The sequence below is a fragment of the Alnus glutinosa genome, chromosome 12 (genome assembly GCF_958979055.1).
Source record: "Alnus glutinosa chromosome 12, dhAlnGlut1.1, whole genome shotgun sequence".
NCBI classification, from domain to species: domain Eukaryota; kingdom Viridiplantae; phylum Streptophyta; class Magnoliopsida; order Fagales; family Betulaceae; genus Alnus; species Alnus glutinosa.
The window spans coordinates 21,212,494-21,239,698 of record NC_084897.1 but is presented as its reverse complement, the minus strand read 5'-3'; the positions used below and the strand labels follow the sequence as shown (position 1 = coordinate 21,239,698).

The 27,205-nt window shown below is 37.7% G+C and overlaps 2 protein-coding genes across 2 annotated transcripts; both read right to left on the bottom strand.

Annotated features, from left to right (window-relative positions):
• Nucleotides 1-961: 961 nt before the first annotated feature.
• On the bottom strand, nt 962-20,121 carry LOC133851121 (DNA polymerase zeta catalytic subunit). The gene is given in 24 exon segments (XM_062287435.1): nt 962-2,539; nt 3,017-3,115; nt 3,408-3,760; nt 4,320-4,437; nt 5,025-5,686; nt 7,167-8,975; nt 9,451-10,036; nt 11,055-11,197; nt 12,174-12,341; nt 12,442-12,518; nt 12,606-12,656; nt 12,749-12,973; nt 13,963-15,586; nt 16,113-16,493; nt 16,591-16,682; nt 16,765-16,932; nt 17,096-17,198; nt 17,631-17,699; nt 17,897-17,939; nt 18,029-18,141; nt 18,266-18,315; nt 18,660-18,717; nt 19,188-19,270; nt 19,855-20,121. Coding segments are annotated over 24 exon segments (8,484 nt in total). The 5' UTR covers nt 19,967-20,121; the 3' UTR covers nt 962-1,242.
• Nucleotides 20,122-21,246: 1,125 nt separating this feature from the next.
• Nucleotides 21,247-27,018, bottom strand: LOC133851177 (probable linoleate 9S-lipoxygenase 5). Its single transcript, XM_062287498.1, has 9 exons — nt 26,462-27,018; nt 25,145-25,434; nt 24,824-25,064; nt 23,978-24,316; nt 23,776-23,861; nt 23,528-23,635; nt 23,137-23,441; nt 22,787-23,050; nt 21,247-22,331 (listed from the first exon to the last, which is right to left on the bottom strand). The coding sequence occupies exons 1-9, from the start codon at nt 26,877-26,879 to the stop codon at nt 21,575-21,577; spliced, it is 2,808 nt and encodes a 935-aa protein (XP_062143482.1). The 5' UTR covers nt 26,880-27,018; the 3' UTR covers nt 21,247-21,574.
• Nucleotides 27,019-27,205: the final 187 nt, after the last annotated feature.

Here is a 27,205-nt window from a genome sequence, read left to right as displayed (position 1 = left end):
TGTCTTGCTCACAAGGCGGAGGCCCTCCTCGTAGTTTTCCGGTGAGGTGATGAAGAGCATTAGAGCAAGAAAGGGTATTCATGTGCTCGGCTAACAGTGCAATGTGAAAAAAATATATGGTTCGGAAAGATATTTGCAGAAGGGCTTGAAAACACACCTGCAATAAGGGGTCCTCAGCTGGAAGATTTGAGATCAGATGGGATATCTTCTATTTCTACCTGTTTCTTCGTTGAATTCTGTTTCATGTTCACTGTTCTCTTCGTTGTGAGTTTTGTTTCCAGATTTTCCTCTCCTTTTTTTATGAAGGGTTGGAGGGCAAAATCTCTACTGCTACCACCACCATTGTAAAGACTTGCACCAATTCCTCATTCACTGTCTGCTTTTGCCATAGGGCTATTACTATATACGCATGCTAAATTGGTCAATGAATATATGAGGCTGGCTTTGAGAGTTTCTTCATGGGGAGTTTGCCATCTCTAATACCCCCAAATACCCAAGAATAAATAATGCAATTCCAACTCCTTAACACGTTGTGTAATACCAGGAAAAATTAGTTGGCATACACATTCTAAGTTCTTGCGCATAATAAGTAACGAAGGTGGAACAAGAATGAAAAATCTAAAAACACATCTGCTCTACTCATGGAGGATCATTATTTCATCTACAAAACAAAACTTCGTCGCAATACAGAGCAAATAATCAAAAGAATCAGACTATTTATAGAATCTTGGTTAAACCTGCCTGTAAGTATGTCTAGCGCGCACTGACACAAATGTCTATTCATCCCCACCCCCCCCCCCCCCAAAAAAAAAACGATGCAAAACTTGCCAAGGAAACTCACAAATTTTTTCGATTAGATTTACAAAAGCAGTACCCTTCCTCGAATAATCAATCGAACATCTGAGCAGTTCAGGAACAATACTGAAAGAAGAAGCTAAATAACCTAACCCAACCCGCCCCCTCCCCCCCAAAAAAAGGGTACAACATTTCTGTGCAACCAGCAGGCAAATAAAATCAGACGCTCAAATCACCAGGATAAGACCAATCTGATACCCGGGCCAATTTAAAAGAACCACAAATATCTGCTATTTTGCTAACTTACTTTACAGCGGTGGCAGATAGGAAACCAAACGTGTTTTCCTTCCCTCTTTCACGAATATTGATCTTGTGACTGCTATTCTGCTAACTATCAGAGGCTAGAATAACCAATTAGTGAGATTCTGCTTATCCCATGGCTCCGATCTATCTTTCTACAACACGCCTACTGTTTTTAAATTCACCAGAATCCCTGTCCATGTCCCTATCATATTCATTCCGCCTTCCACGCTGCTGCTTCCCAAAACTATCTCCTCTTCCACGCGCCTTAGAGTTCCACATATCACCCTCCCTATCCCTCTTTCGCCCCCCATCATGACGAGTCTTTTGAGATCCTCGGTTATTACCTCGAGACCCTTGGAACGGTTCATCAAAATCATCATTGAAAGAGTTCCTTCCACTACCCATCTTACTACTGGATCTGAATTTTGTGTCCCTTGTGAAGTTATGATTGGCACGACCTTGAGAGTTGTTTCGTCTTCTATCAGGTTCTACTTTATTCCCTCTCAATCTATTTCTAGAAGAACGCATATCATCATTGTCAAAATCTGGACCAGAAAAGCGACCGTCTTCAACATCAGAACTTCCTTTCCTCCGGAAATCCCTCCTCCCAGAACCCAATCTATTCCCATTCTTTTGCCTGGATCTGAAATTCTCGTCTAAATCATCATCCACATCAGAGTAGAGGCCAAGTTCCTCATCAGAACCAAAGCTTAATCCCTTGGAGGGACCTGCTTGACCTCTACCTCTACTTCTCTGTCTAGAATCAGCAACATGACTAGATTTCCAGTTGGGATGAACTGAAAGATCTTCATCTGAAACCAAATCATCCTCAGAGCCAGAGAAAGCAGCATTTCGATGCATAGATTTAGATGGCTTATTGTAAGATGGGGAACTTGGTCTGCGACGAGCAGGTACATTATTATTAATGCCTTCAAAATCTTCTGATCCAGAGTACCCTTCAGCCTCGGAAAATTCATTTGAAGAAGCCTTCCGTGCTGAATTGTTATGAGGAATTTCAAGCTCGTAACTATCAATATTATCTTCTTCATCCTCAAAATCATCAAACCCCATCCCAGGTCTATTAGTATCACCATCAGAATATTCTTTCTCATGGACCCTTGGCACTCTGCTAGCTTTACTAAAATTGCCTTCAGGCCCTCTGAAATTTCCTCCATGGGCCTGGTTATCTAAAGGAGAATCTTCAGCCACAACGGAAGAATCCGCATACTCAAAAGCAGCAACATCTGCCCCATCTGATTCATTGTCATCAAAATCAAAATTCCATGCATTAGAAACCTCTTGCCGGTGAGCAGTCCTCTCCAACCTTGTACTAGGACCACGTTGCTTTTCTTGCATCTTGTTCTCCATAAATTCATCAGACGGGCGCTTGCATTCACAATGAAAACATGCCATATTTCTCCTATAATTTAAGAAGTTGCACCTGCCAAATAACAGAACCAACAATAAGGGATATAATAAACTCTGAAAGCTGGCTGTGTAGAAACATGGATGTTCATCTACAACGCACATTGAAAAAAAAAACTTTTAAGGGGGCCGGTAACCAACGTTTTTGCAGGTTCCAAGGAGGTGACAGTGAATAGTAATTATCATATAACAGTATCTCATAACCATTAAACTCCATTGAAAGCTATGGAAGGGTTAACCGATGCTGCAGAAAATGCCAAAAACTTGGTCCTAATTATCGAACTGTGTTACCAAATTCTGTCTAATTATTCTCTAATTAAACCAATACAAAATTGTGTAGCCCTTGCATGCACCCCAATGAACCTATGATCGTACGCAAATATATCATAGTTTACAAATAGAATTCAATACAGCCAACTAATCCTAAATATATTTTCAAGATAATATCAGTAAGAACAAGGGGAAAAGAGCATAGCCTTGGAATGAATCTTACTCGGGGCATTCCCATTCTCCAGGAAGCAGCTGTCTCTTTGGACGTTTGGCATCACATTGTAGGCATATGGTATTCTTTGCAAAATTCAAGAAGTCACACCTGAGAACAGCAAGTATTCAGCATCTTTAATTGTTGGTAAGGATCTGCCTTGAAAGCACATTGTAATGGGTTGCAGATATTTATAAGCAAGCATGAAAATCATGTGTAACCACATCGACAGGGCTACCCATAAAGCAGCAAAGAAAACTCTTCGAGGTTCATATATTTTGAAATGAAAAATTGCACAGGAATTTATATTCATCCTCAGAAAAGTTACAACCCTTGTATTGGTAACAGAACAAAACGACTGGCCTGGCCATGAGCAGATAAAAGAAGTTTAGATAAGACATACTTGGGGCATAGCCAGTCTCCTTTTTTCATCTCAACGTCGTCACGTCCAACTCGTTTCCTTGGAGGAGGAGGAGCCTGCTTGACTTTTGGTGGGGGCTTTTTTATTACTGGAGGAGGAAGATTGGGGTCTATTGGAACTGAGCTCAACTTGACAACCTCATGTAACAACTTACGGACAACATTTTTGATAGACTTTTGTTTCAGAAGAGCCTTATTGACTATTGATCCGTTCACGGGGTCAAAAGCAAAAGCCAATAGGACACGCATAATATCAATAGTCCGTGCCTCGTCCTCTTTGTTGGTAAGCAAATATCCTCTTTCGCAGGAGTTCCTCAAACTGCAGGAACTGCAAACCTGACATACAAATGGTCTTCATCAATGCAATTATATAATATATAATATTATCTACAATTATAGATAGGTATGACGATGAGGCAAAGAATCTGGAAACTAGAAAAACGCTAAAAGACTGCCTCACATCTTATACAGGAAATTGCTCATCACTGGAAAAATGGGGGGGGAGGGGGGGGGGGGGGGGTTGGGAAGATGAAGTAAATAGTTTGAATATTTGTTGACTGAGTCAGATGGCAGGGCAAAGTACTGCTACATTTAACAGCTCAGTATCTTTTAAAGGCTGGAGGTTTAAATCCATGATGCAAACATCCTAGAGTTGAAAACATAATCTTCTCACAACTACAATGGCAAATATGTCTATTGAGTCTGATTGTAAAATAAAAGGATAGAGCGTCCAGGAGGCAAAGACTTGAAATGCTAAGCAACAAAAGAGTGGGGAGGAGAAATAGGGGAGGGTGGGAAAGAAGAGCCAACAGTAATGTCAGTACATAACTCAGTTTTGTATGAAATCTGCAAGCATTATGCTCAACACAAAACAAGGTAAAAGCGTAACACTCACATCTCCTTCATCAAGTTGGACGCGCTTCCTCAAAAGTTTTGCAGAGAAAACCACCTTCTTGTCCACACTTGGGCACCCAAAACCAACCAAAGTTTGAATATCCTGTCTCGACAATGACCTGAAATTAATTTTGTGTCTCAGCACTTGCAAAGCGAAGTGGTGTGAAATGCAATAGTGTTACCCGTCACATGCATTAACAACATTAACCTAGGGTCCTAGACAAAAAATAGGGTATTTAGAGGGTTCAGTACTCCAGTCTAACACGAATCTACTGCAATGGTCATATTGTTCCACTTTTCCTTCAAATTCATTGTTGAGGAAATAAAAAACAATGCTTTCTTTTTGATCCATTGGATACCCATTGGGCCCGGGGGCGACACACAATGAGTGATAGACCTCCCCCTTCCCTTGGTCCCCTCTCCTTCAGTGTAGGCGGGATTCAATACCAGGTCTAACTGACAAGAGACTTTACTAACTGAGCTAACTGACACCCACTTTGTTTTGATATAAGCAATGCTCGCTTATATTACCATTAAGTTTATCATTCAATTAATTCCAAAGTAATGTCATCACCAAAATCCATGTTTCCTACTTGTACACATAATCCACTTCCAATCAAACCCATTTCACGCTCTCAAACCAAACCCTTAAAGCAAGCACCAAAAAAAGAATTCACTTTCCAGAACACCATCGAATACCACAAACCTTATAATATCGAACCGGTCCTTCCCAAAATTGAGGCACGCCGTCTGCACGGCCTTGAAATCCTTGGTAAAATCGATTCCCGGATCATCAACCCCCGGAATCTCGGCCGCATCGAAGCCCAGCTCTTGGACCAAACTGTCCTCGTCTTTCCTCCTATGATCGAAGTAGTTCTGCCCCACCAACCTCTCCATCAGCTCAATCCACTCCGGCCACGGGTGAACCACCTCCACCACCGCCTTCTTCTTCTTCTCCTCCTCCTCCTTCACCATGGAATTGGCAGCATCCTTATCGTTGCTATTGAGCCCTAAGCCTAACTGTGATGGTTCCGGTTCTGACTGAGGTGGTGGGTCGGTTAGGGGTTTTCGGTACTGGCGCCAGGCGCGGATGCGCTGGAGGGTTTGGTCCTTCTGGGAGACGATCTGGTGCTGTTGTTTGTCGATGGCGTCTATTTGGTCGAAGACAAAGCTAAGGCGGGCGGAGAGGGAGGAGGGTTTTGGTGGTGGCTCTGACGAGGAGGATGGGGAGGGTTGGGAGGTGGAGAAGGGTTTTAGGAGAGAGGGGAGGAAATGGGGTTTGGGGTTTTGAGAGGAGAGAGTGAGTCGTCTGAGGAGGAGGAGAGAGAATGGGGTTTGTGCCATTTGAGAGAGAGTTTAGGGTTTGAGCTGGAGTGTTAAACCCTCCATGAACGAGAGGGAGAGAGAGACAGGGAAGAAGGCTTAAACCCCTGCGGGGTTCCACTTTCAAAAATGGAAATGCGTATGAGGTTTTTTTTTTTGTTTTTATTTTTTTTAAGTGAAAATAAAATAAAATTGAAATGAGTTAGAATTGAAATGACAATTTTCTTTTCTTATAAAAATGAAGTAGAGGATGAGCTGAACAATCAAATGCATAAGATAGGTTAAATTTTGCCAAGAAGAGAAAAAACACAATAAAAGAAAGATAAATGAGAGATGAGATTGTGGGTTTGTATTTCTCATTTCTGTAACTAACGGATATTTAGTTTTTAGGGAAAAGTATATGACCTCCTCGAGCTACTATTTTATTGTCAATGTTCTCTAAATTATTAATTGTGTCAATCTCTCTCTTAATCTATCGAAAAATGTCGATGACCTCCTTCAAATGACAAAAATGCCCTTCATAAAATTATTATTTAAAAAAAAACTAAAAAAAAGTCTAAAATTAAAAATTAAAAAAAATAAAAAGATTTATTTAATTTTTCTTCCATTTGTTTTTTAATTTTCAGTTATTTTTTCGTTTTTTTGTTTTTTCCTTAATTTCTTTTAATTTCTTTTTTAAAAAAAGTTATTTTTTTTTAGTTTAAGTTTTTTTTTTCCGAATTTATAAAGACATTTTTGTCTTATTAAAAAAAATTTATGGCCATTTTTGTTTTTTTGTTGGTCTTAAAGGGATATTGACATGTTTTAGTAGTTTGAGGAGGGACATAACCCCGTTTGGCAACCCCTTCCTCTCCTCCCCTTCTTTTCATTTCTCCCAAAAAAATCAACTTTAAAACATTCTTAACTTTTTATTACTATTTAAATAAAAAAAATCATTACAATACAAATTTTTTTTTCACTTTTCCATATAAATTATTTCTACTTTATATCATATCCATTACTTTTTACAACCACTAAAAAAAAAAAAATTTCTCATACTTGAAGGGAGGGGGTTACCAAACGGGGATTGCCACAATTAATAGTTTGGAGAGAATTTTGACAATTGAGTGATAATTTAAAGAAGATATGTGTGCTTTTTCCTGATTTTTAATAAAGTAAGTAATTTTTATCTACATTTTTTATTTTCACATGCTCTTTTTGAATTCTATTTTCACATGTTTTAATGACACGTAAGTTTAAATTAGACTTCAGGGGCGGAGGGAGCGACGTCCTCAAATTTACATTTTGGAATTGCATCATTTCGAAATTTCAACAATATATAAATATTATGAGCAAGACAGGACAGGGAAGACACAAACTTCATTGTTTCTGTACAGAAACATACGATTAATTACATTAAAACAAGTTACAACACAACCGCCACACTCAAAAATGGAGATACAACAATACGAGCAGATTTGAGGGTTTCTTCCTATTCCACAAGTTCAAGCAAGCGTGACATATTGGCGGTTCAGAACCACTCGACCATACATTTTGGGTAGAAACCTTCCTCAGCAGCAACAGAAGAAAGACTTCGCAGCTCTTTCTGAACTTTCCGCCTCTCGTAAAACACCGAGCACGCCAGCGAAGTGCACTTGACACTCCAGTCACCACCTCCACAATGCTGACATATAGCAGCAAGGTGTTGCATCTCTCTCTCCGTTTTTGAAGTTCTTCCTATCACAGCTGTTGCAGCAGCAGCAGCTCCCTTTTGCGAACATTGATTGCACAGATGGGCTGATGCCTGGACCAACTCACCACAAAGTATACAATGTTTAGAGAGATAGTAATAATCAATTCTGGTTCTGTGCGGATTTGGAGCATAGCTTGGGCGTTTAGCAAAGGCTTCCCTCACCGGACGGGGCATCTCTATAAGCCACTGGTTCAAGTTGCCCCCAACAAGTCCAAATACCCGCTGCAAAGCTGGGATTATTTGTTTGTTGATGTAATATAAATCATTTAATCTAAAGGGGGAATCAATTGCCAAAAGTTCCATTGGATCCACAACCATATCAATCAGGCGGGCACCGAGTTCTCCGTGTATTACAACATAAGGTATTCTCTCCGCATAGCGTGGTTCTGCCCTGGGATCAGCTCTCATTGCTTTCGTGGCGACAATTGCTGCCGGTGGGAGCGATGAAGAGCCCCTTGTAGAGTAGGTACCCAATCGAACCTCCTTGGCAAAAACAAAATCCTTAAGAGAAACTCTGCCAGATAAAATCCGGCTCCATTGACGCTGCAAATATACTTTAACCTCAGAAAGGTCCTGATGTTCAAAGAAGAGCCTCAACGACTTCTCCATAGTCTTGGCAACAGCTTCACATGTATCCCTGCGTACTGTCTCAATACCTTTAGCATCAAATATAGGTTCAGTCTGTTCTGGGCTCTCATAACTGTAACCAACGTAGCGTTTCTTAGTAAGGAGGAAGCATGGATGATAAACTTTCTCCATTTTCAAAGTGACTGGGTTTGGATTCATAGCAGTGATTGCAGATGCAATCTCATTACCAATTCGAAAAGACTCTTTGACCGTGCGTCCCTTGAGGAGGACAAACAAGCTGTCAGTATCACCATAAATAACTTTAGCTTTCCACTTATCATGTGCATTCACAAATGAAATCGCCCTTTCGAGAGTACTACGTCCACATTGAACAATACTGTCTGCAATCTCTGCACAAGGCATGCGGCCACTAAATCCAGCAGCTGTGTAGCCATATGTCACATTTGCTATCAGCTTCAAAGCAAGCTGCCTTGCATTAAATATCCTGTGAAGAACTTGCTGCGAGGAAAGCAACCTTTTCATTGCTTGTTTCACCATTATTCTAGTTGATAATATTTCCTCCAATAAACGGGGCAGTATGCCTGTACGGACCTTTGGAGATACATACATAACACCATTTGGAGTGAGCAGTATCTCATTTTTCACACTCTGCAGAACATATGGATCTGGTGAATATGAACTAACCCCAAGTGTATTTGCCTTTGAAGGTGCAACTTTGCCAAGGCATGTAGAAAAACAAAGGTTGTATGCAATTATCATCGACGGATAGAGAGACTGAAAATCCAAAACAACAACTGGATCTGCATAAAAACGAGACTGTGGTTCCATTACAAGAGGTAGGCACTCCATTGCAGGTTGTGAAGCAACCTGCTGACTTCCTGGGGAGATAGCAAGATAATTTTGTGTATGTGTCAATCTCAACAGCATGGATTCAACACGGTATTGTGAACCTCGAGAGAGAACTGAAAAAAAGTCGATGCCAAAAACACGAGCAAGTTCTGAAGTTCGATTTATCTGCAAAAGCACATACATCAAGATAATTCAATCAGGAAAATAAAGTTAAAGAAAAGAATGCATTAATAATTTATATTTTCAATTCAGAACTAAACATATTAGAAATACTTTGATTAACACATGCAAGTGCCACTTTACTTAAACTAGGGCAAGACGCAACACACCTCTCTATGATGACAACCGTGATCCACAGATTCAGACCCTATAGCTAGCTTCATCCAAAATTACCCTTTACTAAGTCCATCAGCCATGCATTGGAAGTTTAGTTATACTTAACGTTAAAAATGTTTACTAGATGATCCCATTGTTTTGCACAAGTGATATAAAAAACTCTAACGCCTTCTCAACAACCCCACCCCCTACCCCCCCCGCCAAAAAAAAAATGGGACAAAATAAAACCCAAAACCAAACCAAGATAAAGCAGTGACATGCAAACCTATATGCATCACTTAACTGACAAAGTTTGTTACCCTACCATATCCAGTTGGTTCATTATCTCAAGGTTCAATCTTGCTCTGCCTAGCACATACTCTATACATCTAAATCTTCCTTGTCCAGATCCCCTAGAAAACCATTTTGTCAGTAATTTGTTATGAAATGATGGAATTTTTCGCCTCAGCACAGCTTCAGCTACCGCTTCCATTGTGTACATACTAAGCTTCACTTCACCACGCATCAGTCGCCATACATTCAGGACAATTCTACCACCTACATGAACACCACTGCCATGAGTTCGGCCCCATTCATCCTCAATGATTGCATCTTCTATTGTTATAGGATCCATAACTGATTCAGTTAATATATTATCAAGAAGTCCTTTCTCAGGAATATCTAAACCTCCAGCCATCTTGGTCTCAGATGGTGTCCGAGATATGTTATTGAGTAAAGCTATACCAAGATGTGAAGCCCTTTCTGCCAAAAACCCAAGAGAACCACCTTGACTATCCCAACCCATTAATATATCAGGGTCAGATGCACGTACAATCTTCATAAAGTGACTAAATAAGTACTTTTCCTCAGAGAAAACCAACACCTTGCAGCCAGATATTCCATCAAGACTTCTGCAAATAGATGAAGACGAGCATGAAAAGCAATTAGAAAAATGAAGTTCCATAACAGAGAATGTAATAAAGGCATCCAGTGATGATATGGTACGGAACGCAAAGAAGTCCTTACCAAGTGTGAAATTCCAGAAGGCAGCAAAATACATAGTCAGGTGCACAACATTACACGTAAATATGTTATTCCATTTTTACGTAAATTCAAAATAATATGCGGCCCACCTGAATTCAACTAACTAATTAATTTCCAGATGAACTGATTGATCAAAATAAATTGAAAACCAAAAGTGACCACCCAGTGAAAATCACAAACATACATGCACATGCGAAAACAGTTGCATTTAAGAACATAACACATCTTATACAAGGAACATCCAATTTTTTTTTTAATGAATAATAATTTATTAGAAAACGGAGAACGTCTCACGTAAACGAAAAATATACAAGAGAAGCAATCACCCTAATGGGGTCTAAAATCTAAAAAGTTAAAAAGATCTACAAGATTAGAGGAAGAGAAATTGGGAACGAAAGTTACAACCCTTGCAGACCTGCTGCATCTATTTTTTTCTGATGAACAGACGAGGAACATCCATGCAGGATGATACATAAGAAATTAATATTAGCTGTGTGTTCATCAAGGAGTAGGCAGAGGAGACACAAAACTGAAACAACCCACAAGCTTTGAAAATAAAGAGAAGCACCAATCTTAAACAAAACCGCCTTTGTTGTGTTGCTAGAGATTTCGTCTTACCATTTTCTAACATCAACAATGGAGGGTTCTCACAAAACTGAAACAACCCACAAGCCTTGAAAATAAAGAGAAGCACCAATCTTAAACAAATCCGCCTTTGTTGTGTTGCTAGAGATTTAGTCTTACCATTTTCCAACAGCAACAATGGAGCGCTCTCTCTCAAAGTTTCAGTTAGAAAAGTAAGCTCATCAAGTCACACTCAATAGAGAAAACAAGCAGTGGAAAGAAAATTACATGAGATCTCGATGTGATTATTACCAACCCTACCTGTTATCAGCTTCAGTTTTGCTACACAATAGCACATTAACTTCAGTAATGGAATCATTATCAGTTTGAATAGCAAGAGCTATAATATTGATGGCATCAATTCGAGGATCAGGTCTGAGATCTCCCCTTGATTCTGCTTGAACCTATCACCCATCAAATCCATGTTTAAAACAAGTGAAACTTTTCAATGAAAATTTTAAAAACTTTGATTAATAAAAAATAAAAGATAAAAATCGGAAAACTCATAACATTTTAAAGATAAATCTTTGATAGGTCATTTGTTCCACAAGCAAAGCATAGATAAAATTCTATCATCTGGTTATATAAAGCTGCAAAAGTGGAAAGCAATCATTCTTAATCAAACGAATGAACATTAATCTACTCCTTAAATATGTTAGAAGTCTCAGAATACCAAGATATAACACTCTGGATATATAATCCAATATGCTTCTGAGTAAAGAGCAAGATCTTGACCAGCTTTTTTTTTTCCCCTCTTTTTCATGTTCTGAAAAAACCCTTAGCCCAGTGATACCCGTTGGAGATACCAATAAACAACTGATTCATATATAGATAACAACCCATAATGTAATAAGCAACACTAGTCTAAAATTGGAGGTAGTGAAATTCCATTACCGAACAACTTTAAAGGGGAAAGGAAATCTACAAATATATTCCTTGAGAAAGGCCAGAAGCCAAAGCTTTTCTTTACAAGTCTCCCTCACTTGCAATACATCAAATTGATTGATTTAATTGACATAACTGCCGTTGGCAACAGTACGATGGTGCCCTATATTTTATACTTTAATAAAAAAGAATCAGGATGTATTTTATAGTGCTAAGCATTAGAAAGTACGTACTCCATACTTAAAAGATCAACCTTCAACTGCAATGGATATCACAAGTATACAGTGAACATTTATTTGGACGGTAACATGGAAGAGTTTCCTGAATAATCACAGAAAATATGAAATATGCAAAGCCATGGGGATTAAAGTTTGAGATAACATATCTATTAAAAAAATTTAAAAATGCACATTCAGTTTAGCAAAAATATCAAACTTTTTTTTTAAAAAAAAAAAGAAAGAAAGAAAAAAAAAGAGAGTCTGATATTACTAATACCTCTATACTTAACAATGTCAATTGTTGACCACCACCAACACTTGCAGGGTCCTGAAATCCACTTTGACTAAGCGGAGTAGGCCTTGATTTCCCGTCTGGTCCTGAAATCTGAGATATATCTTCTGAGAAACCAGCACATGCTTTTTCTTTCACAATACCTCCTCCTCCCTGCATTTTTGTTGTCACCTCATCACCAAATGGGCTCCTTTCTGCATTAAGTTTTCTGGGGTTTTCATAACACAAATGATCAAGAATAGGATTTACTTACAGAACAAGATTCAGGCAAAGCCTTGTCACAATCATCAGGCAAAGAACTTTGTGAACCAACCAAACTGCTAGATGAACCTGCAAAGAGTTCTTAATTGATAAGAAGTTTCTCATTGCCAAAATCAAGTGTTATTTTCCCACCAAGAAATATTAAAGTAGTTCTACCTTTCAATGGTGATGGCTCCACTGATGCCACATTGTTCCATCCAGAAGCACCTAAAGGTCCAAAACCAAAGAGTAAGATGCCAGAAATTTAAAAATCAATAAATAAATAATGAAAGTCAATACACTTAATATTTTCAGCTAACCTTCGTCATCGCATGACAGCCATCTACATACACTATCTGCAGAAGGAGGTGAATATACGGGTGTTAAAAGGTACAAGTAGGAGCCATCATTTTGAAAGTGAGTAGAGACACCCATGACAACTTGATCAGATTTAGAGTCAATATTTCTAGCATGCTTCTCCAGTACTTTTTTCTCTTCTTGACAGTCACCCTCAAAAAAAGGGAGAAAATCATCCGAATCTCTCCCTAAAAAAAAAGAAGCAACATGTTGGTCAGCTATAATATAAATCAGGCACTATGAGATGAGATTAGTGCCTAACATGGAGGAAACCCACAGACTCGAATACATAAATCATATAGAAACCTGAACTTGTTTTATCAACAATTTTGATGATGTAAAGGACAAATATAATTAAAAATGCATACTTGTTAGAGCAATTGTGTGTATTAGCAGATGTGCTCATGCTCTAGAGAAAGGTGATGTGTTCAGATTCTAGAAAAGGGTGATGTGTCCCTCCTTATTAGGTGTCCAATTATGAGCTGTCCTAAAATCTAACATGTTATACAAGCTAATATATATGGAATTGTATAAATGAAAAAGAAAGTGAAAAAAGAAGAAGGAAAAGAGCATAAACACTTTAAAATTCGTTGGGCCTACCCTTTTCTTCTTAATATTGTCTCATTGTAACAATATTGAATCACCCTAGAGTGGAATATCTTATTTTTATCCAAGAGGTTTTTACCAACCCTAGGGGCAGCAATGTTCTAAGTTAATTAAGACAGCAACAACAAATACTATTTATTGCCTACGCATGAAATATAAAAAATGGACTAGAGAAAGCAATACCTTCAGACAAGTTTGTCAAATAAATGAAACCATAATGACTCTCAATTTGATTTCAAGCCGCTGGATGATGTTTATAATGGATCAAGGATGTAAAAAGGCAAAATTGTCCTCTGACAAAGATTGCATGTTCGTTGTTCAATTTGGATGCTAAAATTTCCTTACTACTTCTAGATTTAATTATTGTGATATATTGGTTATATATGACAACTCTTTTCAATTTCAATACTATACTATATCTTAGTGACAAAAATGAAATTATTATCAGAATCATAAACTGCAACATGAATTCAGAACAAATGGGGCTTGTTCTAAGCCAAAAGAGAAGTTGAAAAAGAAAAAGAAAAAGAAAAAAGATATTGCATGCCATGGAGTAAACCAGAAATGCAACCTGATGTTCCCTCATAATTTTTCTCCTCCAGGCCAGAGGTAGTAGGTGGAAAAGAAGCATTTCCAGTTGTCCCATCTGTCCAGTCTGCAATAGGCGGTTTCTTGGAGAAGGTCATGCCAATTAGATCAGTACATTTCACCTGTGTGTTGACAACTATGGATGCTGAGCTGCCAAGCCCAGAAAAAACAAAATCCCTTCCCTGTTTTTCACCGCCACAATTCTCATTTAGCAAACCCATTGAGTCCGTCACGGTGTTTCGATTCTCATAAGATTTATTATGTACCCATGCCACAGACGATTCATATTTATGGCCGCTTTCATAGATAGAATAATGTGCACCAGATACTTTACATTCAATCAGACCAGTTTGCAAACAGCTTGAAGCAGCAGCATCTTTTTGCGGAAATCTCTCATTAGTCATGGCTGTTGCACCCAAGTCAGACTCTTTATCATTGCAAATTTCACAATGGGCCGTGGAAGCTGCAGAATTTACGTTGTTGGGCTTAGAAAGCAATGGTACAGTATGCACTTGAGAAGCACCTTTTACTGTGAAATCCACTGGTCCAGTGGTAGCTACTATGCCAAACCCATCAGCAACTTTTTCATGAGAACCAAAATTTCCATCTTTCAACTTACTACGTTGTGACAAGCTATCACTGCTGGACAAAAGAGGGTGTTTATCATACACGGAACAATCCAAATGTGTCACATTAACCTCATAAGCTTTATGGAAATCCGTCTGTTGGTCTGTAAAAGATTGCTTCAAATTGAGAGACTCAATAGGTTTTCCGTCAACCTTGTCATTTAATTGTCTAGGGCAGAGAATTATGCCATCTCTTTGTTCCCCTTCCAAAAGAACCCTTTTATCCCTATGAGACCCACAATCAGGTGGTTCAACTCGGTAGCTTCGCTTTCTCCTCATCAAATCCCGCACAGAGCATCCAACCAAAGTACTTGATTCCTTTAAATCACGAACATCTGTATCTGCATTTTTCAAAAAACCAGCAGCATAACTTCCTGCTTCATTGATAGCCAAGCATCTTGTACCTTCAGGAGCTTTAGTTTCATGGACACAGGAATCAATTATGTGGAAACCAACAGCATCCAAGTCATTATTCACCTTTTTCGTCGTGGAAAACGGTAAAGAGCCCCACACAGATTGCTTTCTTTTGTGCTTGCTGGTGAACCTTCCACCGACATCCTGCAATGTGTGGCATTCCAAAGACCCTTCAAGTTCATCCCTAATCTCCATTCCAGATGACTTTCCAGTTGATCTAGCACTAGGAGTTGAGAAAAATTCATCCCCAGAGCCATCCACTTGTGGAATAATGTTCTCTGATGAAGTTCTAGGAGAATGATTCTGATCAGAAGGATGTAAATCTCTTTCCTTCAGACCCTCAAAGTCAATCAAGTCATCAATTGAATCAAGAATGTCTTGACACTCTTTTTGAGACTCGCTCTCATAATCCATATTAGCTTTCTCCAGCACCTTATCAATGGTTCTTGAAGGCAACAAAGGACTCAGAATGGTCTCACAAACAAGTTCATCATCAGAGTTCATATCTTCGGCAGCCTGAGAAGTAGCAAGCCACCTTAGAAGACCAAGGGCTTCCTTATCTGCAGCCTGGAAAACACATGGATTTTAAGAATGCATGGAGAGAAATCCAGTAACTAATACGCATTATTTCACTAACCGAACAGAGAGAGAGAGAGAGAGAGAGGTAAATAGACACTTGAGAAAACAAAAGGCATTCAAAACTCTCATTGCAGCTTCCATGTCCATATACACTAAAATAGCCCAGACATCAAGTCACGCGGTCAAAAGTAAAGTTATGCTTAAAAGTTAAAAGGCCCCGACATCCAAGAGGATAGACATGCAAAATCTTGATCAACTACATTTTTCAATAAATAATGGCATGTTTGGGTGATCAAAAATTTTCAAAAATTTTTTAAATACTGTTTTTCAAATATCAAATTCTACTCAGATTTTATCCAACTTTTTCTAATTTTGTCTCAGGTTTTCTAAATCATCCAAACATAATTTCAAAAAACAAATTCTCTCGATATTCGCAATTTTTCAAAAAATTGCACACCCAAACGAGCCATAAATTTTATTAGACGAAGAGGAAGTTCAAATCATGATAAATTACCTTTGGATCTGGTGTTTCAGTAATTGCTGAGGATCGCATTTCATTAGTAGACAATGGTTTATGACTTGTATCCCTCCCTTCAGTAGATCTGGTACCGTCTTCTTTTTCACATATTGAACCTTGTGGTGACAAAGATCCAACTATTTCTGTTTCTTTAGAACACTTCAAAGCTTCTAATTCTATATTGTCAGGGTTAACATGTCCAAGTCCAACCGAATTTCCCTTAACAGTTGATGATGTGATTGCGTCACCACACAATTCAATAAGTTTGTTCTCAAATTCAAGACCCAGTGAGAGAGTTTTAAGAACATCTTGTGGAAGTGGTTTGCCAGGATCAGGAGGCATTGCCACCTCATGCATTCCAGTCCTTTCATACTCCTCCTAAAACACAAAAGAAGAACGCCAAATGAACAACCAAGGAATACCAAATGTCAACAAATACATTAAAAAACAGCAAATATATGTGACTAAAACAGACCTCCCAAATTGGTATAAGTGACTGGACCATTTTCACATCTGAACGGGTTTGTGAAAGAGATGAATAAATTTTAAACTGCTGATTAAGAATCTCTGCAAAACCCAAATAAAGAACAATTCTAACATGAAACTAAGAGGAAGAGGTAAAAAAAAAAAAAGGTGATATCAAACAGACCATCTATAGAAGCATCCCCCTCAAGTTCACAAACACTTTGACGATTAATGAAAGGAATGTCCTGATCTGATGAAGCCTCAAATTCGCTAGGAAATTGCCACATCCAATCAGCTGGAATTGTTGAAGATATCCATATTGGTGAACGTAAAGATGCATCACAACTTGGGTCTGCCTAATGTTAAAATTCACACCTCATTAAGAATCATTGCATGATTACGGACATCAGAGGCACATTTATGCCTATCCCAGAAGCATTTGGCACAGGAAAATAGCAAAGATAATCTGGAAATCAGTAGGCATGTAAGTGGACTTATATGCTGTCTACACTAACCATTACGATCACATTTCCTCCGTGAGAAAGCATCGGGTACTGGATGGCGGAACTTCATCTTTGACAAATGCATATGGCCCATCCCGTACAAGTTATAGTCAACCTAGCAAAAAGAAAAGCTTAGATCTTGAATGACACAAAGGCAAAAACAAAAGAAGAAAAATGCTAAATGAATTTAAGTATTTGAACATTCCATGGTAAATGAGCAACTCAATTGTGAGTCCACATGCATCACAATAGGACCCACCTCATACATGTGTCATACGCACACAAAGTTAGTGGGATTCAAGTGAGAACATGTTGACAACCCACCCAAAGCTACTGCCAATTGCCTAGTGGGTGTTTATGCCATTTCTCATCATAAACTACCCATATTGTGTTTTTTTTTTTTTTTTTTTTTCTGGATAAGAACAAACTACCCATATTGTATAAGTGTCTTATCAAACAGTAATTCATTTGGGAACCACACTATCATGTTTAATACTTAGAATAAAAAAAATCCAATTCAATGATTTAAATGTAGAGAAATATTTACCAGAAACTGGAGAATAAAGGGAATATGTGATTCATGGGGCTGTAAACTTTTATCAAGAACTGCACCACTCTACAAGTATAAACATAATAAAGTAGTAAGAGGTTAATGCCACAATACATTAGCCAAACAAGGTAAAAGCCTAATATAGCAGCCGCAAAAGAAAAAAGCTCCACTATGTGATCAAACATATGTAAAGTAGTTTATGAAAAAATAAGAACAAAAAGATCCAAACAACTGAGCATCAGTCAGAGGTTCAAGAGGTGTACCAAAAGAAGATTGGCAGCACGTGAGACATCATGTGGATAATAGCTATACTTTGTCAAGGTGTTCAATAAATATACTTAAAGATTATTACATGTGTATAGAGAACTATACGAGATGGGATATAATTTGGATACAGATATATCTTCACAAAGAGCTCTTCAGATGAATGGTAACCATAAAATTTCCTTGCTCGCACAAGGCTGCAACCATGCACATGTAGTCGCTTTGAACCAGTATTACCTTTAAGCTATAAGAGTTCAAACCAAAGTAAATTGACAAGATATTAGCAGGATCAGCAATCCAAAGGACAACTGCCAGAAAGACCAAATAGCAAGCAAGGCCAAAATATAACCTGTTTCAACCAAGCATACCTTTAAAGCTTTCTCAAGAGCAAAAGATATGGCATGTGTGCATGCATCACCTATGCAATTGAACAAGAAAAGAGATTAATTCCGCAATTCAAAATATGAATCATATTTAAAGAATAGATAGAGCAGAAAACCAGATAGTAAAAACCACATCATACCTTAACATAAATAAATAAATAAAAAGAAGTCAAACTGTAAGTTGTTTACATAAATGATCAATCTAGTATATAGGTAGACCAAAATTCACATCAGGACTAAAGAAGACACTACTTCCAAAACAAAACTAAAAAGAAAAATAGAAATTCACAGTATCAGCCTAAGGAAACCTTAATCCTGGCTAATTAGGATTAGCAACATAAATCTAATACTTCGGCTTAATTACAGAAATGTCATGTACCATCTTTGTCCGATTGAAGCGAAATATCTGAGCACGGCACATATAAATAGGGTAAAACCTACAAGAAACAATATGGATAATTTAGTCCAGTAACATGATATACGAATAGAGAAAGAAAGATTTGCTACGTTTTTTTTGCATTAACAAAATTCTAACATTTACCATATTTAATTCCTTGCTTTAAATAACATGTATTCTCTGTTCCTTTCATAGACATTTATTCAAGTTATAAATTATCAATGCTTGATAAAAGTAAAGTTTACTTGGAACTATGCTCGACTCACCACTAAATAATATAAAAGAGGAGGAAAATAAAATTCCTGTCTTTTGTCTTCTTTTCTCCACATAACCAAGCTAAATTATTCTAGGAAGCTCCTTATAACTACATAAGCTTTGATGTCTGTTTAGAGTATTGCATTCGAACTGATCCAAGCTTTTTGATAACATAAACTATAAAAAAAAAAAAAAAAAAAAAAAAAAAAAAAACCAGAACTTCTTTGTACAAATCAAACACAGCAATGATCTTACTCGATGAACGTGCAAGCAAGTCTTCTGACCAGCCGGCGTAGATCCATATATTCTTATAATAGGAACCTCATTCACTTTCCCACCTTCAAATATTCAAGAATCAAATTACAGAAGCGAATTAATAGATAGTGTACAATCCTAATAAGCCTAACAACAACAAAAAATACAGAATAATATATCAATGCATTCTGCATTCTGCATTCCACATCATTTATTAGAAAAATTCTGTATGATTGATTTCTATGAAAGGCATTTTCCTGACATTATTACCAGCCGTGTCTGGTTTCCCAGAAAATGAAAAGCTAAAAATTTAACTAAAAAATTTAATATGTTACTTTGTTTAGCGCCTGAGAAAACCAAAACCTCCAGTCAATGCTAGCATGTCGCTTAGCCTAATCCATTTTTTGGCTTCGAGAGAGCAAAAAAAAAAAAAAAAAAAAATCATAAATACACCCTAAACCTCCATTTGATTGCCGAGAAAGCGAAGGAAAAGAAAAGAAAACGAGATTTCATTCAAATTATCTTCTACGCAGCCAAATTGTCACGTTAGTTTTACTTTCCAAATATCCTTTCTTGCCCCCCCCCCCCCCCCCCCCATTTTCTGGGCAACCAAACAATGAATAACAAAAACCGATTTATACGGCGTCGTTTTGGGTTCCAGTAGTACCGTGGAAGCTACTATAACAGATATCGAAGCCTGGGATCGGCGGGGCCATGTAGTAGTCGATGGAGACGATCCGTACGCTGAAGAAATTCGGGTCCGACTGCGAATCGGCCATGGATTTTCTCGGAATTTACAGAAATGCCGTGAACTTTGTCTCAGGGAATGAAATAGGAAAAGGAGGAAGAGAAAGGTTTTGAATTAGGGGTTTTGAGGGAAATGGAAAGTGTATACATATTTTTGGCGCAAGGGAGAGAGGGCGGTTAATAATCAAAAAGCTTCTGTGGAACGCTATTGCAGCTTGCTCAAATAGCATTTTCCTCCCCATAATTTTTGCGAAATTATAGTTTTGTACTCTAGAGTGACTGAGTCTAGAGTACTATTTTTTATTCTTTACATGGCTTTCCATTAAGAAATGTTAGAGTTCTTTTTTGTGTTATTCTTAATTACATTTATGTCATTCCAAATGGACACAAAGAACACTAAGGGTCCGTTTGGGTTTACGATTTCAAAAAGTGTGATTTAAAATCATGATTTTAAAATGTGCGATTTAAAAAAAATGATTTTTAAAAACTCAGTTAAGCGTTTGGCAAAATCGCAGTTTAGCATTTAAAATCGCAAATTAGCCTTTAAAATTATGCGTTTTTTTAAAAAAAATCTTATTTGTGATTTGAAAAAGCAGATTTTCTGCGTTTTTAAATCGCAATTTTTAAAAACGCAGTTCCCAAGCGATTTATGTTCTACGATTTGGTTTAAAATCGCACTTATTGTCTACGAAATCGCAACCCCAAACGCACCCTAAAAAGAACTCTAGCATTCCCCCTTTTCATAATACTTGTTTTTGTTCCCTAGCTTGCTTCTGATTTTTTTTTTTTTTTTCAATATCTTATGAAGAAGTGTATATATAAGCTAAATGAGTAATCACTCTTGTTGCTTTTTTTCTCTCTTTTATTTTTATTTATTTATTTATTGCTAGTTGTTTTTATTGCATTTTTTTGCTAATCAAAATGGTCAAATTTTGTAAGATTAAAAGGAAATCTCATATACATTTTAATCATTCCAAGTCCCGGGTATTGTAAATTTGGTCTATCTGTTTTTAATTTAGCATTTTTATGAAAATGTTGACAGTTAATGGTGGTAAAAACTTCTAAAAGACTGGTTTGGATGTAAGAAGAATAGAAAAAGATAGCGTAGAATATGATGCTCGCCTACCAAAAATAAACAGAGTTTTCTTCTAAATTGTGAGTTAGAGAAACTTTCCTCAAACCGAATCTATAAAAATTTCATGTGTCATTTTGTGTAGACTGACATAGTCATTTAGTTTTTTAGGCTTATAATGGGCTGGGACATTTTTTTGTGGACATTTAGGAAGCTTGTACTGGAGTTTGCCAATTAAACTTCATTATGTCAATCAGTGAAATTTTAAGATTGAGGTACGAGTTTCCTCTACACACAAAACAGTGTTATTTTCTGCACTAAAGGCATCCACCGGAGATACATAGCAGGAAATGGAAAGCTTATCCTCAAACAATGGAGGCATGTTACTCTCTCATACTTCATTCATCTACACATGCTATGAAGAAAGACGAGCTACTTTCGTTTTATTGCAAATGCTATGAAGAAACATAATATGTTTCTTCTTACAAATGAAGAATAAGCTAAAAGATACTGAATTAAGAAATCTGCTGCTAAGACACTGCAGAGCAATCTAGTACACAAAAAAGCTTTAGATTGAGATGCTGTTGGGAATGCCTTGGCCAGTTAGTCCTTCTTTGCTGGAAGGATAGAGCAGAGTGTATGGCATCTTGACAGGACCAACACGGTTCTTTAGGTTCTCATCCTTGTTCCTCCTTGTTATTCTATCCTCAATTTCTGTCAGCTTCTTTGCAAATCTCTTAAAGGCTTCCAAGGGTTTTGTGTCTGAGGTCCACTGATTAGGAAAGTCTCTTTTCCCGAGATAGATCTCATCAGATGAGTGCATTGACAAGACTTCTATAAGGGAAATGCCAAGAATGGTTAAAATTTGGGAAGTAAATCTTTTCAATAAAGCTTTATCAGGGTTAGTCTTAAGCTCTTCATAGTCAGAAGTGCCTTCTTCAGGCATGAACTGAAGGCTCATCGCTGGCCGGTTTAGAGGATACCCTCCAAAAGGGTACTGTCCAAAGTTAATAGCTGCATGGAAGGCTGAAGCAATCCATATGATGGTAGTGCATGTTTCTATCAGCTCTTCACGAGTCTGCATTTTAGGCCACCAGGGCTCGTCTTTCTTGTCACCATGACCCTCTTCTCTGAGTTCCTTCCACCATGACTGCAGTTCGGAGTCATTTTCGACCATGTCGTCGGTCTTGTAATAGAAGGTGCAGTAGTCTTCCACCCATTCTTTTATAGCTGACCAGATTTCTAGCCCATCAACAGCATAAGGGTAATCCTCTATCAGTAGGCGGACACCGTGTGGAGAATTTGCATCCTTAACTGCCATTCCTCTGAATAGATCAAAAGAGTAGCATGTCATTGAGATATGATCACGTTAGAATATTAATTAAATGATTAAATTCATCATTTCTATCAATTTAAGCTTTTGAAATAAGTGGTAATTTAACATGGTATTAGAGCAAAAATCATAAATTCAAACCTCATCTCCGTCATTCACCTCTCATTTCAATTAAAAATTCTATGTTTTGGGTCTTACTTATCCTATTAGCTTAAAATTTTGGGATAAGTAGTGATTTAACCGATAATGACGATGTATCACTTCAGTTTTTCATTTTAGTTTAGATAATTTCAGCAATATTTACCAAAATCCTAATTCCTTATTTGCTCACCCTTTTGTAAACATTATGCAGTATATTGCATAATTTAGAATGGTGGCTTCAATTTGACAATGCATTTCTGTTCTATGAGTTAATATTTCCAATAATAATAAACCAATAAGATTTACCTCTTGATGAGATCAGCAGGGAGTGCTTCCTCCGGAAAAACCCAGTTCTTATAAGCTAGCGATGACATCTCCATGGAGTACTTTCCTGGAAATACTGTCCACTCCAGGGCACCACAAGCATTTATGAGGATCTGCCGGGCCAATGCATTTATATTCATGGTGTCACGGAAGTGAGGATGCAAAAGCTTATGAATTGGGTGAAGCACGCTCAACTGCCTATTGGTTGCTATCACAAATGGCTCAATCGCTGCATGGGTATGTAACCTGTGATCGGTACAAAAGTTATTCAAAAACCCATCATAAAATATAGACTGAATTTATTTTCTAAGCTTTCTTTGACAAAATCATACCAGTGGCTGATGAGCTGATGATAGCCAGAGTCATTTACAGCAACATAACCTTTAGCCAGCTGCCAAATGCAACTTTCGACACCTTCTTCAGCTGGGGTGTATACTTTGCTCATGGCTCCAAATTGGTCTCCCTTAGGGTGCGGCAAGCTTAACTCAATCGCCAATGGCTTCAAAGTCCCATCCTCTTTCAAGAAAAGGAGTGTTCTGCTGGCATAAATCTTTGTGGAAGTCTGGTTTATCCTCCTCAGGTATGGCATGAGTGCATCATGGTGATCTACTATGAATAGCTTGTTGTTCTTGATTGCCTATTAAACCAGTTTGATTTGTGTTAACATGGTTTATTAACTGCAGAATAACTGCCGGCTATTGTGAAAAAATTTAGTAACATTACCTCATCTATGGTGACCCCATTTAAGTACTTTTCTATGTGCTCTTTGGTTATTGTACTTGTTTGATCACCATATGCTTTACTGTCTAGCTTGCTCAATGGAGGGAATTCCTGCAGGTAAATTAGAAAGGGTTATGTTAGCTGAACTTTCACATCCAAAATAAGGATTTCAAAACATTTTCCAATTTAAATATATTTTCTTTTTTCTTTTCAAAGAATTGCAGCAGTTTATAATGAAAACTTAAGTTTACCTGGAGACAACGAATGATGACAGGGTTTACTCCAGCCAGCATTTCTCTTGTAAATTCTTCATCTGTCCTCCAAGCATACCTATCCTCTGCTCCAAACCATCACAAGAATAAAATTTAAGTAAGAAGAAAATAGTAGACAAAGAAAAAACATCTCAAGATCTTCAATGTTAATTGCTATACAAGTTACAAATATATACATTACCTTTAATCACTTGAGGCACTGGGAATTTAAGGAGTCCTTTACTATCGGTTCGGAATATTTCCTTGAGCGTCTCTATAGGGATGTTTTCCCTAATAGTCTCAAGTAATCCCTTGGGCAGCTCGATTCCTCCTTCATAGAGCTTGAGTACATCTTCTATGCTGTCAAACTCATTAGGGGTGATGTTAAATGGAGCTTCTAGCTCAGGCTTGAGGAATTGAGCTATGATTTTCACTGCATAAGCAAGGACGTCTGACATCTTCAACTGATCAAATCTTTCATCTCTTGGGACATAAACGCTTATGATCTTAAGAAGGTTCAGCTTGCTCTCAGTGTTAGGATCTGTTGAGATATTAACAAAAAATCTTATGGATTAAAACCTTATGCTCTTACTCTTATCAATGAGTTGAAATAACACATTAAAATCTGATTCATCATTAATAATATGTTAATTTGGTTGATTCCCAAATTATTCATGATTGTTGATAACTTTGAAATGATTATATTCTATAGCATTTTTCTTACACATACACACAAAGGAGAGAGAATAACAAAAGCTGACTATTTCCGAGATGAGCAATGCTACTTTTCGTACTAATTTCACACCGGTTGACATGATGTGTTTTAAGTGGCTGATATGGCAAAAAAAGAAAAGCTACTTAAAGCACGTCACTCTTCCAAGATATTGTATATGTGATATGTTTGTATATGTGATATGTTTCTGCTAAGGGTAATACTATTTAGTAGACTATTATACGACTTCTATACAATTTAATGATATGACAGTAAAAATTGTAAAAAAAAAAATTAAAAAATTAAAGACTGATTTTCACTATCTAAATGTCTGACCTTGCTTTGTTGGTGGTCGGCCAGTTCTTCCCCTGCGAGGATAAGGGTATTTTCTAGACCCTCCAAGAACTGGGCGTTCATATTCTCGACCCTTACTAGGATTTCCCAAATCATTGTAGTAAGCATAGTCATAGACTCTGTCCCATTCTTGGAGCTCTCCCTTCCCATCTCCTCTCAAGTTCACTAGTTCTTCTCTTCTGTACTTGCGTAGCGGCATTGGCGTTTCACTTGGAAGATATGTCTGCAGAAATCTATATCATATCAACTAAATTTTCTTTCTGGTTTTTCCATTTTTGATAACTTCGAGCAATAAGAAATTACCTTGTTGGTGAAGAAAATGCGATCTTTCTTGTATTTATCAGCAGGGTAAACCCATGAGTTGCAAATGAAGTGGATCCGACCATGTCCTGGAACATCTTCAAGTGTGACACTCTTAAGGTAGAACTCACTGTGATGATTGTTTCTTATTGTAAATGCCCCCGGAACGCCTATTTTATGGTCCCAATCGAAGGTAACCTTGAATGCAGACTCGCCTGCCGTTAATGGGGTGATTGTGGTGATCCAATCTTCCAAATGTGCTGGCTCTCCAAGTTTTGCTTGCAGCCCATTTTCTAAGAAACAAATCAAATTTAAAATTAGTTATAAATCATCATCTATTGAAACCCATTTATTATTAGATGGGTTACTATATTAAACGATTAAATTCACACATTTTTTCATAATTCATCTTGCTTTTAGACCCCTCAATTATAACACGACTTATTTAATTAAACGAGTCAGACCCTTCAACCTTAATTTCATGTTGGGTTCGTGCCTAGTTTGCAAGTTCTGTAAAAAATTGTCAACTTGACCCATTTAATGAAACAAATCAAATTCATTAATCATATCTTACTAATTTCGTGTTAAATTCACGTAAAATTCATAAATCATGTCAAAAATTGACAGCCTTAAAGAAAACGCCACCGCATCATGCATGCCATGGTAGGTCCATGTCAGTGTCACTGTCCTTGAGTCTTATTCTAAACGTAAATGGTTCATTTTTCTCTTCTTTGGTCTTCATACGCCTCTGGGTTAGACGATGCTGGCTTACCACGAGAAGTTGATTAGGTAGGCCGAGAATTAAATATCGTCAATATATATAAGAAAAGAAAAGAAAAGAAAAAAACAAAAAAACTATAGATAAATTCTAAAGGCCATGAGAAATAGCCCATTGACTGGGAGTTTTAGCCATTGACTCTTTGTTGAGAGTAAAGCCCCCCCTGGCTGCTTTTGTCTCATTTCAAACTCGTGAACTCCATCAGTCATTCATTCCCATCCAAGAAAAAAATAATAATAAAAAAAGGTCTATTCCACTGGCTGTGACAATTTGCTGGCACAGCACAGGCTCATTCCCTACAACAACTAATTTTGGGTGTTTCATGGGGCCTATTATTTTATGTTTCTGTAGCAATTCAAGAAGAAGAAAAAGGCTAATTTTTTATGCCGAATTTAGGCCTACAAGCCACCATTAATTTGTTTAAATTAACCAGCATTATAAGTATATGTACATTTACTTCCACCATGGCTATCATTGCCATGGTGATCAAGTAATAGAAACCAGTAAAGAATGAAGAAAAAGTACCCAAAAAAAAAACTCACCGGGGTCACAATTATCAGCACCGATGAGCTGGAGAGACACCCTTCTGCCCAACAACTCATGCACACGATCAAGAACCGATGCATGAAGGTCATTGAAGTCCAAAACATTCTTCTTCATCAGCACGACAGTCCCTTTGATCTTGGTCGTCTTATTGTCGGTTCCCGCGGTGATGTTTTGCCAGGAGCTGGCTCCTTTGGCGGCCGGAACTCCTCGTCGAGGTTTGCCCATTTCGGCCATTGAAGTGATAATCCGTGGCCGAGTTCTCGTTAAAGCAATCATGGGTCTACTGTGGACGACTGATGTAACGCGATCTCGACCATTGATGATGTCTTTGACGGTCAAGATTGGCCCAACTCCAGAGGAAGTTCCTGCCAGCGACTTCAGAGGAGACAGGCTCAGATCTGCGGGCTGAAACATCTCTTGCTTATTCAAGAGGTAAAGCAAAGGAATATAGGGAAGCTTTGAGGAAGTTGGTGTGAGAGGATCAATGGGAGAGAGCAAAGCTGGCTGTACTTATATATAGAGATCATGAATATGCAATATGGTATAGACTAATAGGAACGCTATAAGAAGATGCAATATGGCATTGACTAATTCAAGTACTAAGAAGCTCACTTGTTCACACTCGACATTTCCATGGCTTTTCTTAGACTGGTTAGTCAATTTGTTGTTCCAATTCCCTTCAATTTGTTGTTAGGATAATAAATGTAATAATCTTTATAAGCCTAGCTGTCCAAACAAGT

Coding starts and splice junctions, on each gene's coding strand:
- LOC133851177 (XM_062287498.1), bottom strand. CDS start 26,879: ATGTTTCAGCCCGCAGATCTGAGCCTGTCTCCTCTGAAGTCGCTGGCA. Junction 23,862..23,977: donor AGTGCCTCAAGTGATTAAAG/GTAATGTATATA, acceptor GGTTTGGAGCAG/AGGATAGGTATGCTTGGAGG. Junction 22,332..22,786: donor CCTGCTGATCTCATCAAGAG/GTAAATCTTATT, acceptor TGATCTATTCAG/AGGAATGGCAGTTAAGGATG.